Below are 15,027 nucleotides of genomic sequence, written 5' to 3'. Positions count from 1 at the left end.
TACACCTTTGGCTATACCTGGAAGACAGCGATATTAATATCTTCCTAGGAGAAATGAAAATGTGATTTCCACAGCCTGTTTATAAGGTGCTATCTGTGACTCTTTATTATTCTAGGAGTTGTTCATGTTCTCAGATATAGACCATGCCTTTATGATATTCTTTGAGACTTATTTAGGCATTAGCTGTGTATCCAAGGACACTTTTCCAGATGGGGTAGATGAAATAATTTTGCTCATGGGGAACAGATTGTTATTTTCATGATATTTCTCAATCTTAGAATGTCATGAATCCTTAACCATTCAAAGCTCTCCAGGAAAATTAAACTGCCTTTGCCTTGTAGCTTGAGTATGATTGTGGAAAAACACCAGCCTTTTTGTAGCCTTTCTTTGAATCAGCATGAAATATGAAAGGTTTCCAGATAGTAAGAAGAGAGTTTGGAATGAAAAATTGAAGCTGAAAAGTGATAATGGCATAGAGCTGTCTAGGTGCTTCATGTGTCAATCCACTTTTCTGTTGATGTTACAGAAGTCCTCAATCAGCTACATAGGTCACCTTAAATATGTGCCTATTACATCTGGAGTGCTACAAAATGGAGTATTATGGGCTTGCATCATTTTGCATCCAGAACATCTGAAAGCAATACTCCCCAACGTTACCATCAAGAAGGACCCCTCAAAAAAGAAAAAAAAAGAAAAACAGATCGAGCCCAAACAGTGGCTGCTACAGCAGGCCACAAAGACTGTCTTGGAAATAATACATTTCCATATGTCAGGTGAGCACACCTGCATGTTTCTTTGCAGATATATGTATGTACACAAAGAGAAACACACACAGACATGCACACACACTGCAGGGGGGCAGAAGAGGGGCAGAAGGGAAAAAATCCCTGTATTTCAACCTAGCAAACAGTTTCCTTTGAAGTGAACATCCCTAAACACCACATCCTTCATTATTTTCTCCCCTGTGGGCCTCTACCTTACAGGTTACATATGATCCTTACCCATAATTGATTACCTAGCTAGGCCTAAGCACCTCTCCACAACTCATTTGCTCTCAAAGGGCCCCCCTCTCCCCTTGCTAAAGGGGTAGAAATGCTGGGGGAGGTGACAAGGGCCAGCACAGGGGAGGGAGCAAAGGTTAACTAAAAGAACAGACAACAGCAGTGTTCTGCAAAACCCACACCCTCTATGGCTGCTGTCCCTTGTGTGAGGCACTCCTTTCAAAAGAGACATACTCATGTCCTTCAATGACAGTCTTAGTGGAGGAGTACAGGGGAATAAGGGAGCAGTTTTATTAAACACCACCATTTCTCTGCTTGAGATTAGTACTTATAGAGAAAGAGGATTTGAAGCAATAACACAATTTTACATTTACTTACTTATACATTTTGGTGCAGGATCCCAGCCATCTCTTGTACATCTGATTAAAACCCAATTTTCCTCAGTTGCAGTTACATAACCATTGGCACACCTGTAGTACGTTGATGACCCTATCTTTGCTGGAAAGGCTTGTTCTCTGTTGCTTTGATAATAGCCACTTAATTCAATATTTTCTACCTGTGGGTAGTCACAAGGTCGCACTGGAAAAAACAGAAGTTTAAAATAAACTATTATGAGATGCATGAAAGAACCTGAAATAATAATGTTGCAAATTTTCACAACACACTTTTTCTTCCCAGCTTTACACTTTATAATTTGGAAGCTGCATTAACCAAATTAAGGCATTCGGGGACACATCTTCATGTGCCATTAGGAGGCAGCAGTAAATTGCAAAGGTTATTACTCCACAATTTCTTGCTCCCAGGTGTGTGGTTTACATGTACACCTGGACCACAACACATTGAGCTGGGTTGTAGCAGCTCCAGCTGGCAGGGGAACCATGGGGGTCTGCCCTCTAGCTGGGGCTGCTCGAACCAGGTTTAGTGTGCTGTGGTGGGACTGGCTGGGGCAAGAGGTTGCTTCTGCATGCAGCTAGCTTGCAGGCAGCCCTGGCACTGAAGCACCCTTGTGCCACAACATCTGCACTTGCGCTGCTGGGTGCGAAAATACTCTGCAGCAAATTAGGACTTGTTTACTGCACAGTTCATTAGTCAACTGCCTATTAAATGTCCTGTGTAGACATGCCCCTGGAAATACATTATGACTTGGATTATCTTATTTCTCATCCCACAAAAGCCTTTTCTGCCTGCAGAACTGTAAAATGCTAGAAATGCAAAAAGTATTTTTTTGGTTGGTAACTGAACTAAAATCAAGAAAAATTCAGTTTCTGTTGCCTGACTGAAAAACCCCAAGGAATTTGTTTTGGATCAATCATTTCATTCAATCCAAAGCAAGCTGGACTTTTTTTTTTTCTTCTTGATTTTGGGTCACTAGTAAGTTGATGCAATTGAAAAGAAGGTCTAGAGCATCTACATTAGATGTTTACTGTGCAGTCAACTAATTAACATGCAGAAAATGTCTCAGCGTTTACATGTGCACCCTATTAGGGTGCACAAAACTAATAAACTTCACAGCAGGGCAGGATGTGTAAATACAAGTCCTATCCTGCTGCAGAGGTTTTTTTCGTGGCAGTAGCACATGTGCAGACACTGACCAGGTGGTTTGGGCATGAGGGTGCATCAGGGTCAGGGCTGCCTGCCAGCCCTGACCCTGTGCTGAAGTATCCTCATACCCCAGCCAGCCCCTCTGCAGCACATTGAGGCTGGTTGGAGCAGCCCTGGGCTGGTGAGCTTGGCCCCCAGGACACCTGACAGCTGGCACTGCTGCAACCCGGCTCAATGTGTTGCAGTCCAAGTGCACGCAGGGCCATCCCTAAAGGTGTGCGAATCAGGACAACCACCCCAGGCCCCGAGCTTTGTGCGGCCTCGTGGACAGTGCTGTACAGGCTGTGCCATGGCTGCCATGTGCCACCAGCTCCAGCCGCTTGCCACCCCCCTCCAGCCCTGCCCGGGCTAATATGCCCTGGTCCCTGCACACCCCTAGGGACGTCTCTGGGTGCACATGCATGCCTGAGAGCTTCCCAGGAGCCATAAACGGCAGAGCAATAAGCGCTGCATTTTACTGCTGTCCCCTTATAGCACATATAGATATGCCCAGCTAGTGGCAGGCAGTACAGGCAACCCCTACTTAATGCTGTTTTGCTGAGCACTACTTTGCTATAAGGCTCATTTTAAATTGACACCCGATTTCACTTAGCACTCAGTGAGTTTTGCTATAACATTCACACTCACCATCTTGGGTCATAAAAACAATTGCAGTCGCCATCTTGGATTGTCAAATACTTTTGGTTTCACTTAACACTCCTTTGGCTTAATGCTTGGTTTTTCAGGAACCAATTAAGAGCTCTAAGCAGGGGTTGCCTGTATTTACAAAACCAGAGATGACTGAGAAGTAGAGGACTTGCTTTCACTCAACACTCAGTAGTTAAAGCACTCACTTGGGGAAGTAGGACAGTCAGGTTCATAACTCTCTTTTGCATGAATTGGGATTTAAGATGTGCCACATACCAGGTGAGTGCTCTAATTAATAGACAGTATAGTAGTTAGGGTTAGATCCCTCTCAGTATGGTCTTTTGTACATGTTTTACTTTGTGTAAAGTATTGAAATATTACTTGGGCCAAAGATAAAGAAAGAAATGGAGAGAATGAGTCCATAACACACTGGTTAAGGTTAAGGAAATCAATTGGTAGTGCCCTGCCTACATGATGCGAAGTCGTACAGTCTCAACAGCTGTGATCAAGACAAAAACACACCAGAATTTTTTGCAGCAAGGCATTTAAGGGAACCTACTAGAGTTGGAAGAAGTTGCTTCAAATTGCTAATGGAGAGGGAGGAATGGGACCTAGGTGTTCCACATCTGAAGCAAGTCCCCTAACCCCTAAAAAAAGGTGGTTCATGCCCCTCTGGTATTCACCCAACCATGCTTACTAGCCTTAGAAATTATTGTATACAATATGTGAGCTCTGGATAGGTCAGTAACCTGGAAGGTACCAGTTCCTTATGCACAAGAATGAGATGATCTACATAATAAAGTTCCTCTTCATTGTCTCAGAATCTACAGGTTTGTCATGAAATCTTGAACTTTATTATCAGAAGGATATTTTATAACCAAACAACTGGGCTCCAGAATTTCTTTTTATCTCTGTTTTAAACAGATGTCACTTACTTGAATCATCAGTGGACGAAATTATTAAGTCCTTGCTCAATTTTTACTGTCTCATTGCAATCACTGGGAATAATTTGGGAAAGCATTTGAGAAGGAACTTTGTACCCATTGTAAAATGAACAAAGCATTTGAAAATACGTTTCATTTTTGTATTGTAAAACAAAATGTCATGACCTGTTTGGATTAAAATTTGTTATAATACAGTTTTGGTTCTGATATTTTATAAACCTCTTAAGGTGCAAAAACAACATACAGACACATTTTGGAACAGGTATCCAGCCATTCTTGGTGCATTGAGCTGTGTTCCCACTGAATGAGTCAAAGTGAAATCCACGCTTGCAATCCACTGTGATTACATCCTCTTCTCTGTATATTGTCTTTGAAGGGACAAAACTACCATCAGCCACTTTTGGAGGATCACATGTAACTTCTAAACAGAAAGCAACACACAAGATTAACAACTGGAAATGGGGCATTAGTGCATCTCTACAAGTACAGATAAAGGCACAATGGGATCGAATGCACAAGGCACACAATCATGAATCAGCTCCCATTGTAGCTTATTGCCTGTACAGGGGGACCCTGTTCCCACGCTTCCCCTGTACCAGCAAGAAGCAAGTTTCCATGGCTGGGGGCCCCCTCGGCTGATTGGGTTCCCAGCCAGGGGCTGCACCATGCACCCCCATGGCTGGGACACCTCATAAGGTATGGTCTCCCAGAGCTGGGAGTTTTCATCAGGTGACAGGACTCTCAGACACAGGGGGTCCTGGCAACACATTCAATTAGTGGTCTGATAGGAAGCAACTACAAAAGATATTACACGTATTTTGTAGAATAATTCTACAGCTTGTTCTGCTTCTCATCACACCATTAATTAACTGAATTTGTAAGTGGGCAACCACCTAGTGCATGATTAACTGATTAATCTCACTTAAGTGTAACTTGTAGATAGGACCTCAGACTGTAAATTCAACCCCTTCTTTTCAATGATTTATACTGCACTGCTCAGTGTAGACACAGTTACCTTTAATAGGTGATGTAGGGTCATTACCTGATTGCTAAACACTTTTCTTGTTCTAACAGTATATCTCCTAGTCGGGGAAGGTCTGCGGCTGAAAAGCATATTTGCTTGCTATATCCTAACATGTTCCTTGACCTCTACAAGTAAGTATTATAGAGCCAAGCGGCTCCTGTAACTTTAAGGGTGAAGGAGCAGCAGGGAGAGCCCCAGGAGGAACAAAGCTGCCCATTATGAGCAGCCAGGGAGCAAGTACCTCAGAATTTACCTGCTACAAGTACTTACTGCTAAACCAGCTGCACAGCAATAGCGCACTGGGCTAGTGCCCTGCACAGGAGACCAGCTATTGTTACAGCAGAGGTCAGCAGTAAGTTTCCCGGGGGTTGAACTGGCAACCTAAATCAGAAAGCACCTGTGGTAACTCAGGGCATCACATGACCAAACGGGGTGGTGGCTTCCAGCCATATAAACCCAGGGCCTGAGGCACAGCAGTCAGTCCAGCTTCGGGAACTGCTGAGGGAAGAGCTCCAGGACATGAGCGCTACAGAGAAGCTTGTGGTTGCTGCCTGGACTACCCTGGGATAAATGCAAATAGAAATGCTGCTGATTTCCAGGGGACTAGGACTCAGGGTAGTGTGGAGTTGAGTGATACAGCCAAGGACCTGGGGTTACATCTGGGGATTTGTGTTATAGTCAGAGGGCTTCTTTTGGGTTACAGTTTTAGACCGGGGGGTGGGAGGAGTTCAGAGGTCCTATTATTACCCAGGAGGCATGTGACTACTTTGAGTCCTGCAAGGGCTCAGGCTCAAGGTGTAGCCAGTGGCTTGGCAGAGGGGCCAGCTCTCAGAGGTAGGGCCCAGCTAAGGCCAGAGGGGCCAGCACCCAGAGAAGGAGTAAGGTAGTCTAGAGAGGGGAAGGATCTTGGGCCAAGAGACCTGGAGCAGGCTCAGTGCCCAAAGTGGGGCTGAGATAGGGCCAAGGGACCCAGACCAAGCCATACTGGGCTTATTACCCAGGGCAGGGCTGAGATAAGTACTTTAATTCTGGTCCCCTTGCCCTAATATAAGTGCTGGTGCCTAGAAGCGAGGCCTAGCACAGTGGGCCCAGGCTAGAAGGCCCAGCTAGAGGAAAGGGGTGGAGGCTGAGAAGGCTGATGCCCCAGCAAAGGGAATAGAAGTGCAACAACATCTGTGAGGTATAGGCATGATGTAAGGGGTAGTCTGAGCTACATATTTAGCCCTTAAAGCTACAAAGGCCCTGGGGCACAGCTCAAGGGCAAAACTCAGCTCAAGGGCAAAATTGAAACCAGTGGGGTCTGGGAGGGGCTTGTGGCTGAAGTTGAGTAGGGCTTACTCTAAGATCTGTGGGCATCCTCCCTTCTTTAATTTTTTAATAAGAACAAAGCATGGCAGATAAGGAATTGAAGAAAACTATCTTAGAGTTCAAGCCAGGCAGGAGCCATATTGCCACCATACCACCATCATTTCACAGCACCCCCTTGATACCCAGTCCTTTTACACTTCTGTATAATAATGCCCAGTGAGTGGTAGATCAAGGTTCTCAGCCACATCTCTTACTTGCTAGCAATGTGCCCTAAGTACCATTTCATAAGGTAGGCAAGACCAAGAACACTCTCTAATCCTGCTGAGAAAGCTTGCCCATAGCAGCTAAAAGGGAAAGATATGTGAACCCAAAAAGAGAAAATAAGATATGCCATGTTGGGTCAGACTCCAGAACCATCTTACTCTGTATGCTGCATCTCACTGTGGCAATATGAATCCTAAAACCTCTTGTCACCCAAAGAGTGAGTTTTGTCCAAAACACAATAGACTTTCTATGAAACCTTAAAAACATATGCCACCTTCACAGCAACACCCTCCTAGCCACCACAGACATTACCAGCTTATATAAAGGAGGAGCTATAGCACTGGAAATGACACTGAAATTCAAGATCTCATTGACATGAAATGGAAAGCTTACTGTGCCTGGCAGAACGTCATCAACTCTGCCATCAAGAAAAAATGCACACCAATGAGCAAAATCAGAAGTGCAGAGGAGAACACACGAACTGAAGAATGAGTGGTGGGTTCAGAAATAACAAGAAATGCAACATTTTTCTGACATTCGTGGCATCTTCAGTGCTACCAAAGCTGTCTACAGCCCTAGCACTCAAGGCCTTAATCCTCTAAGATCAAAGGATGGAACACTCCTGAAAGACAATGAATCCATCAATGCTCACTGGAAAGAACATTTCCAGGACCTTCTGAATCATGACTCAACTGTCAAAGAAGATAAGATCAACAACTTTCCATAAAAAACAGTCAGAGAAGACCTTGGTTCGCCACCTACCCTAGCAGACGTCGGGAGTGCCATCAGGGAAAATGAAGAATAACAAAGCAGTCGGTGTCGACAGAATACCTGCAGAGATTTTCAATGGAGAAGAACAATTTACACGTCAGCTTCATGTCCTCATCCTTAATCTGGAACAAGGAAGAAATCCCAGGCGACCTAAGGGATGCCTTGATTGTTACCGTCTTCAAGAAGAGGGACAGAGCTGATTGCAGAAACTACTGAGGCACCTTATTGTTGGCCACTGCTGAGAAAGTCATCACCTGTATCCTCACTAACTGCCTTCTCCCACTTGAGGAAGAAATTCTTCCAGAATCTCAAAGTGGCTTCCGACCATCTGGAGAAACTGCGGACATGATCTTTACATCATGTCAAATCTAGGAGAAGTGTCATGAGCAAAATTGACCTCTATTTGGCCTTCATCAACCTCTCTAAAGCCTTCAATTCTGTAAATCGTGAAACCTTATGGAAAATCCTGTCCAAAATTGGCTGCCCAAACAAATTAATCAGTGTTCTGAGACTTCTCCATGACAATATGTCAGCAAGCGTTCTTAGCAACAGTGTGGCAGGACAGATCCTGGAGGTAAGGGCAGGAGCTTAAGGGGATGGTTTGAAGGCTCCTGGTCCTGGGCATGACCTAAAATTGCACCTTGCCAGGAGTGGGTGGCCCAGTAGAGTTCCCAGTGGTGCACCAGTGGGCCCCCAGGAAATGCCAGGCCATTTACCACCCTGGTGAAAGGCAGGTTGGGGCACCTTAACCCCAGCCCCCACAGTAGTGTGAGTACTAGGGGGCTAGACACACCTACAGCCACTTGAGCCCAAGGAGGGTGTAAGACCCAGAGGGGGCCAGGCACGTCTACGGCCACCTGAGCCCCCACCGGGGAAGGAAGTCCCGTGGCCCCAGTGAAGGGGCAAAGATGAGGGGCCCCAGTGAGGGGGTGACCAGAGGGCTGGGAGCCCAGTATGTGTGTACAAGTGTGTAGAGTTGCCCTGAGAGGGGTCAAGGCAGTTGGGTAAGTGGCTGGTCACTACCCCGGTGAGGGTTGAGGGAGAGGCCCAAAAGATGGTATATCTGCCACCTGAGGTGTGTGCTAGATAAAGCCTATGGCTGAAAGGGCATTCTCCAAGAGGGTGCAAGGTGGTACAAGTTGTCAATGCATAAAAGAGACCCTGTGAGAGGAGGGCAGTATGAATGTGTGTGTGTCTGAGGCCTGACAACGAGGGCTAAGCTTGGTCTGGCTGTAGGCTGGGAGTATTGTGTCATCTGGATGCCACCTGTGAGGCTTGGGCTGCAGTGTAGGGGAGGAATTGAACTTCAGATAGCACCTCCTGGCATCGGGGCTAGAATGGGCAGCCTCCTGCCTAATTAACACCATAATTATGTATCATCAAGTCATGGCAGATGAGGAGGCGGGCACTTGGAGAAGAAGATGGAAACAGGTGGGTGGACCAACGGCTAACCAGCCCATAGAAAGCCCCCTGTTACAAGTGAGAATCAAACAGAACCATTTGGGGTGAAAATTGGAGTGCAGTAAGGTTGTGTCATCACTGCAACTTTGTTTTCCATCTTCTTCTCCACCATAATGCACCTCATCGATAGAAAACTTCCACCTGGAATTGAAATTGTGTATAAGATGGATGGAAGACTCTTCAACCTCAACAAGCTGAAGTCCAAAATGAAGACCACAACAACCACCATAACAACAACAACCTTTCATCAAAGGCAGACATCAATGTGGAAATACAACACTGCTTGAAATGTATGAGCACAGCCTTTGGACGCCTGAGTAAGAGTGTCTTCTTAAATCATGACATCCTTGCTGAAATGAAGCTCTTGGTTTATCGAGTCATTGGTTTATCGAGCCATTGTCATTCCAACTCTGCTGCATGGCTCAGAAACTTGGACCACATACAGAAGATATCTCAAGAGCTTGGAAAAGTACCACCAAGGGTGCCTTCACAAAATCCTTTGGATTAGCTGGGAGGAGAGATGCACAAGCATCAGCATCTCAGCCGAAGTAAATTCCAACAGCATTGAGGCCATGATCATCCAAAACCAATTTTGCTGGACAGGTCATGTTGCCCCCGCCTTCCAAAGAGAATCTTTTTGCTCATAGTTGAAAGAAGGTCAGCAAAGTACCGGAGGGCAAAGAAAGTATTTCAAAGACACCTTGGAGGCAAATAGGAAGAGGCGTAACATTGACATCAACACTTGGGAGACCCTCACTCAGGACTGACCAAAATGGAGGAAGCTTCTTTGGGAGGGACCTCAATACTTTGAAACAGCTTGTCAACAGGCAGAAGAGGGAAAGAGAAACAAGTGAAAAGAACATCAAAACATCCAACGTAGCAACACAGTGCCCATCACTCCTGGAAACACCCGTTCTCACTGTGACAAGACATGTGGATCTAGAAGTGGCCTATGGAGCCACCTGCAGACTCACTATTAAGATCCTTGGAAGACAATCTTACTTGTTCGTAAGTGATTGCCCATCATCATACCAGCTTATATACCAACATCCCACACCTGGATGGCATCCAAGCCTGCCTTACATACCTACAAGAGCAAGATTACAACTTAGAGTATGGACCTAAAGAAATTACTGAATTTATATGTTTCGTCCTCACACACAGCAACTTCACTTTCAATAACCAACACTTCCTCTAGCCCATGGGCATCAAAATGGCCACACAATATGACAACCTTTTTATAAGCCACCTGGAACAAGAATTCCTCAAGAACTGTGTGGCAGAACGCCACCTCTGTCTATGTGACAAAACTACTATGTAACAATTTGGTTAACATGGTGCCTGCAGAGGGCAGATATCCCATCTCTTTAGGTAACCTGAGTTGGATACATTCCTGAGGGAGGGAGGAAACCTGCTTTCTCTGCCTACATAACTGGCATTACATACCTGGGTGAAGGGCTTAGAGCAATATGCTCCCTATTGTTCTAAGCAATGCCAACATGACTGGGAGGGGACTAGAGAACCTGGTAGTCTAACTGGCAACCAGTGTTGGCTGACAGCCAACAGGTGCTGGCCTTAATTGGACCAGATAAATGAGGTCATAAGATCTATATAAGTTAAAGACCGCCCATGAGAAGGAGCAGTAGCCATGATGAAAACTCAAAGAGAGAAGAGCTGGACCATCTGAAACTTGCTCTCTCTCTTGGACTCATGATCAATGTCCTTGGCTCTGTCCTTGGACCTATATTCAACATCTTCATTAATGATGTGGACACTGGAGTCAGAAGCAGACTGGCCAAGTTCACTGATGACACCAAACTCTGGGGTAAAGCATCCACACCTGAGAACAGGACGGTGATCCAGGATTACCTTGACAGGCTCAGGAAATGAGCAGATGAGAACCTGGTGGTGTTTAACACTGAAAAATGCAAGGTTCTCCACCTTGGGAAGAAAAACCTGCAGCATGCTTATAGGCTCAGCAGTGCTACGCTGGCTAGCACTATGGACAAAAGGGACTTGGAGGTCATGATTGACCATAAGATGAACATGAGCCATCAGTGTGATGCTGCTGCTAGTAAAGCAAGCAAAATGCTGACTTGCATCCATAGATGCTTCTCAAGCAAATCCCAGTATGTCATTCTCCCACTGTACTTGGCCTTGGTGAGGCCGCAGCTGGAGGATTGCACCCAGTTTTGGGCTCCACAATTCAAAAAGGATGTAGAGAAGCTTAGAAGAGTCCAGAGAAGAGCCACATGCATGATCAGAGGTCAGGAAAACACACCTTATGATGAAAGGCTGAGAGCCATGGGACTCTTCAGCCTGGAAAATTGCAGGTTCAGGGGTGATCTGATGGCTGCCTATAAGTTTATCAGGGGTGCTCACCAGGATCTGGGGGAATGTTTGTTCACCAGAGTGCCCCAAGGGATGACAAGGTCGAATGGTCATAAACTCCTTCAAGACAGTTTCAGGCTGGACATAAGGAAAAATTTCTTTACTGTCTGAGCCCCCAAGGTCTGGAATAGACTGCTGCTGGAGGTGGTTCAAGCACTTACTTTGAATGCCGTCAAGAGAAATTTGGATGTTTATCTTGCTGGGATCCTATGACCCCAGCAAACTTCCTGCCCCTGGGGCGGGGTGCTGGACTCGATGATCCTCCGAGGTCCCTTCCAGCCCTAATGTCTATGAAATCTACGAAATGAACTGCCTGCTTCCAGAGGGAATCTCGTGCGTAAGCTACCTGAGATCTAACTAGGTATATAGCTTACGGTAGCTCAGATGTGCGATTAAAAGGCTACCCAGCCATGCTAGTTTGCTCTATGGGATTTATTTGATATTGCTTTACCCTGTACCCTATTCCAAACCTACTCCTTGTAACCAATAAAGTTCCCCTTTGTACCAAGCATGGGAGACTTATTGGGAGTGGGTCAGATTACGCCTTGGGGTCCCCTTGGTTTGGCTGACTAAGGGAGACCACTATTTGTGCTTCAGACTTAGGGAAGCACCCCAGGTTCTTGAAGTAGGTCGAGTACCCTCAAGGGCTACTAGGCCTGTGTTTCCAAGTAGGGCAGAGCCAGGATCAGTCCAGACCCTGGGTGGTGACTGCGTTACCCCCAGGCTAGCAGGCATGCTCCAGGAAGGGGGTTGGCTAAATGCGAGACACCCCCAGGGAAGCACTTGGAGCCAGGAAGGTGGTTGGGTGCAGTGAAGTGGGTGGCTCAGTGCAGGAGCACACCCTATTGCCCCATCACAAACTGCACCATCAAACCCATGCTATGCTTTAGATATATTAATAACATCATCATTTGGATTGAAAATATGGAAATCAATCAGATATTACAGAAGTAATTCAATAATCATCACCCCTCCATCAAACTCTCTCTTGACTACTCCAACACCACCATTACCTTTTATGATCACTATCCAGAATGGTAAAATACAAACTACCATATACAAAAAACCCCACAGACAAACATACATATCTGCACAGAACCAGCAGTCACCCTAAACACACCAAGAAAGCTGTAACACACAGTCACGCTCTCCAATACCACCAAATTTTCACCGAGGAAAACGCTTGTGATCATCACCTCACAAATCTCAAAAGGGCTTTCACTCAACAATAAAACTCCTACAAAGAAATAGATCACACTTTTGAAAGAGCTACTCAGATACCATGTAAAGAATTGCTGCAGTACAAAAAGAAAATTCCCATAAATTGCACACCATTAGTTATGATGTACCATCCCTCCCTGGAACCTATACAGAAAATCCTCAAACAATTGCAACTTACACTAGAAGAAGACCCAATTCTTAAAGAGATCTTCCCAGAACCACACATCCTACCCGTTAAACAAGCACCAAACCTTGTCAACCTGATCATCACCAGAAGCAAACTTTCTATGGCCCAAAACACACCGAACAGATGCAGACCACGTCGGGACAAGAAATATAAAACCTTGCAACATATCGCCCCTACTGCCACTAACTACACCCCACAACAGAACCAGCAACATTCCTGGAGCTTGCACCTGCAACTCCACAAATGTAATATCTCATTCAGTGCACTAAATGCCCTGATGGAAAATATGTAGAAGAAACCAAACAACAACTGCTTACCAGAATGAATGGACACTTAAAATATATCAAAGACAAAAAAAAAACAATTACCTACAGGGGCACATTTCTCATGAGATAACCACACTCTCCCATATCTCAGTTCTAACCCTCAAAGGCAATTAAAAAAAACACCTTTCGTAGATGAACCTACGAACTTTACTTCATCGACCTACTGGATACAAAAAATCATGAACTAAATAGAGACACTGGATTTATGGCACATTATAACCTGCCTAACATTGGATACCCCACGTAACCTCTCTACAATTTACCAGCTACATTTTATCACCAGGTCACCATTTCCTTTCCCCACCCCACCTGTTCTAACCCATTGTCTGCCACACATTTCCATTTTTACTGACCAGCATTCTTGCATACTGGCTTCTAGCTTTTATCCCATCCAGGAAGAGCATAAAACAACTGCAGATGCTTCCTCTGCCTGAAGAAGCACTTGAACACAAAAGCTTGCAAAGAAGAATTTCTCCAACTATTTCAGTTGGTCTAATAAAAGGTAACAGATTTACCCGAAGAACCTTGTCTGCTGACATCTTGACAAAGCATTCATTGAAAAATCTATCTAAGAAGCTAGGTAAATATGCATGTAGTTAACCTGTACTGAACTTCATAACTATACTTCTACCCTTTTATAGGTAACTCAGCTATGTGAAGACTGCTGTGATTATAGCATAAACACATTCTTTCTTTATAAATAGTTTTATGAGGATTGATAGCATAATCATGACTACTTGAAGAGTAAACCAGAAAACCTCAATGGTTTTACTTCCTTCTCACATGAAATCATTCAGTTATGAATCCCAACCACTGTGAAGTCTTTCCTTCAGAGCATGGATAGATATTGAAATGTTATGTTTTTCTTTTCACTCTCCTATCTCTACTTCCTTACTTTACAGACATCAATACCAAACTGTAGCATCCAACTACCTATTACAACACTGCAGTATACAGAGGTAAAATCACTTTCCTAACCAAACTCATTTTTTGCTACAGCATCAAAACAGGTCCTCAGTAAATTGTTTGTCAGCTATGACTTTAATGCTTTCAGAATTGCTTTTCTGAATTTAGTCTCCCATTTTGCTGATACACCTGATATTCTTTGTGGTTAGATGTACCACCTTCCATTGGCTGCATTAATCACTGAAAATATAACTGACACAGAAATCTGACAATGTACAATATAAAATTAGCAAAAGCTGACCTATACATAATGGGGCTGGTCTCCATCCATCTTCAGTACATACTGCATCTGATCTTTCATTGAACTTAAATCCTATATCACAGTTAAATTGTATTCGTTCATTCTCCTTGTAAAGTCTCCTTGGAACCATTACCCCTCCATTCAGAATAATTGGTGGGGTGCATGTTATTTCTAAAGATAAGAGAAACAAAATACATAAGTACTGAGCTGGAATAAAAGTGATACTAAAAAAAAGAAATACAAAATGTAAATTTTCACCTGAATGTCCTAAATGTGTTATGTTAATGAGGACCTTATTAAATCTCTTTCAGTCAGTAATATTAGTCATACCTCTAGCAGGAAATATGGCTCAAACCCACACAAGGATTCAGAAACCTAAATTCAGGGTTAGGCATAATTCAAGTGCTAAACCCCAAATTGCAACCTGCATAATCCAGGCCCAAACTTTGACCCCTGAATTGTCACCAGTGAAGTAGCCTAGAAACCTAGAGTTCTCCTTCTGTGCATACTCAGAGTTACCATCATCCTGCCAGAAGTGACTGGGTCAGCCCTTTTATATCATTTCTAAGCCTGTGTGGGATCTACACAGTAGATGTCCCTCCAGCTGGGTACCTGCATAGCCTAATTTGGTAGGCAATGCTCCTGGCAGCATTTACTTCCACACAAAACAAAGTAGGTACGGCCATCTTCATC

The 15,027-nt window shown here is 44.5% G+C and overlaps 1 protein-coding gene across 2 annotated transcripts in view; it reads right to left on the bottom strand.

Annotated features, from left to right (window-relative positions):
• CFH (complement factor H) overlaps positions 1 to 15,027 on the bottom strand; it is a 104,185-nt gene that overhangs the window by 55,815 nt on the left and 33,343 nt on the right. For both annotated transcript variants that reach the window (XM_059728416.1, XM_059728417.1), the window contains exons 6-8: positions 14,335 to 14,505; positions 4,419 to 4,595; positions 1,380 to 1,580 (exon numbers count right to left, since the gene is read on the bottom strand). In XM_059728416.1, coding sequence (XP_059584399.1) covers positions 1,380 to 1,580; positions 4,419 to 4,595; positions 14,335 to 14,505 — 549 coding nt within the window. The remainder of the gene's footprint in view (positions 1 to 1,379; positions 1,581 to 4,418; positions 4,596 to 14,334; positions 14,506 to 15,027) is intronic.

The sequence above is a fragment of the Alligator mississippiensis genome, chromosome 5 (genome assembly GCF_030867095.1).
Source record: "Alligator mississippiensis isolate rAllMis1 chromosome 5, rAllMis1, whole genome shotgun sequence".
NCBI lineage: Eukaryota > Metazoa > Chordata > Crocodylia > Alligatoridae > Alligator > Alligator mississippiensis.
The sequence above is the reverse complement of the archived record's forward strand: the minus strand, read 5'-3'. Positions and strand labels throughout refer to the sequence as shown.